Source organism: Procambarus clarkii, chromosome 33 (genome assembly GCF_040958095.1).
Source record: "Procambarus clarkii isolate CNS0578487 chromosome 33, FALCON_Pclarkii_2.0, whole genome shotgun sequence".
Taxonomy (NCBI): Eukaryota; Metazoa; Arthropoda; class Malacostraca; order Decapoda; family Cambaridae; genus Procambarus; species Procambarus clarkii.
Genome location: NC_091182.1, coordinates 24575968 through 24577333, shown reverse-complemented (window position 1 = coordinate 24577333; position 1366 = coordinate 24575968). Strand labels below are relative to the sequence as shown.

The following is a 1366-nucleotide window of genomic DNA, read 5'->3' as shown; positions in this document are numbered from 1 at the left end:
AGGACAGGCTGGGAGCAGCCGCAGGACAGGCTGGGAGCAGCCGCAGGACAGGCTGGGAGCAGCCGCAGGACAGGCTGGGAGCAGCCGCAGGACAGGCTGAGGAGCAGCCGCAGGACAGGCTGGGAGCAGCCGCAGGACAGGCTGAGGAGCAGCCGCAGGACAGGCTGAGGAGCAGCCGCAGGACAGGCTGGGAGCAGCCGCAGGACAGGCTGAGGAGCGGCCGCAGGACAGGCTGAGGAGCAGCCGCAGGACAGGCTGGGGAGCAGCCGCAGGACAGGCTGGGGAGCAGCCGCAGGATAGGCTGGGGAGCAGCCGCAGGACAGGCTGGGGAGCAGCCGCAGGACAGGCTGAGGAGCGGCCGCTGGACAGGCTGAGGAGCAGCCGCAGGACAGGCTGGGAGCAGCCGCAGGACAGGCTGGGAGCAGCCGGAGGACAGGCTGGGAGCAGCCGCAGGACAGGCTGAGGAGCAGCCGCAGGACAGGCTGGGAGCAGCCGCAGGACAGGCTGAGGAGCAGCCGCAGGACAGGCTGAGGAGCAGCCGCAGGACAGGCTGAGGAGCAGCCGCAGGACAGGCTGAGGAGCAGCCGCAGGACAGGCTGAGGAGCAGCCGCAGGACAGGCTGGGAGCAGCCGGAGGACAGGCTGAGGAGCAGCCGCAGGAGAGGCTGAGGAGCAGCCGCAGGAGAGGCTGGGAGCAGCCGCAGGACAGGCTGGGAGCAGCCGCAGGACAGGCTGGGAGCAGCCGCAGGACAGGCTGGGAGCAGCCGCAGGACAGGCTGGGGAGCAGCCGCAGGACAGGCTGGGAGCAGCCGCAGGACAGGCTGGGAGCAGCCGCAGGACAGGCTGGGAGCAGCCGCAGGACAGGCTGGGAGCAGCCGCAGGACAGGCTGAGGAGCAGCCGCAGGACAGGCTGGGAGCAGCCGCAGGACAGGCTGAGGAGCGGCCATTTCTTGTGATAATTTATGTTGTTTTGAGTTCGTTGTTGTTGTTGTTTGAAGTAGCAGTTGTGGATTGTTTACACATCAGTCTGACTCTCCGCCTCGTTAGGTTCATGCAACATGTTCAAGGGTCGTCTGGTGTTCAAGGGTCGTCTGGTGTTCAAGGGTTGTCTGGTGTTCAAGGGTTGACTGGTGTTCAAGGGTTGACTGGTGTTCAAGGGTTGTCTGGTGTTCAAGGGTTGTCTGGTGTTCAAGGGTTGACTGGTGTTCAAGGGTCGTCTGGTGTTCAAGGGTTGTCTGGTGTTCAAGGGTTGACTGGTGTTCAAGGGTTGTCTGGTGTTCAAGGGTTGTCTGGTGTTCAAGGGTTGACTGGTGTTCAAGGGTTGTCTAGTGTTCAAGGGTTGACTGGTGTTCAAGGGTTGAGTGGTG

General features: G+C 64.1%; 1 protein-coding gene across 1 annotated transcript in view; it reads right to left on the bottom strand.

The window, feature by feature from the left end:
• LOC138370761 (uncharacterized) overlaps positions 1–946 on the bottom strand; it is a 6876-nt gene extending 5930 nt beyond the window's left edge. Inside the window, exon 1 of the mRNA XM_069335358.1 lies at positions 1–946. This exon is cut by the window's left edge and continues 520 nt beyond it. Coding sequence (XP_069191459.1) covers positions 1–946 — 946 coding nt within the window.
• Positions 947–1366: the final 420 nt, after the last annotated feature.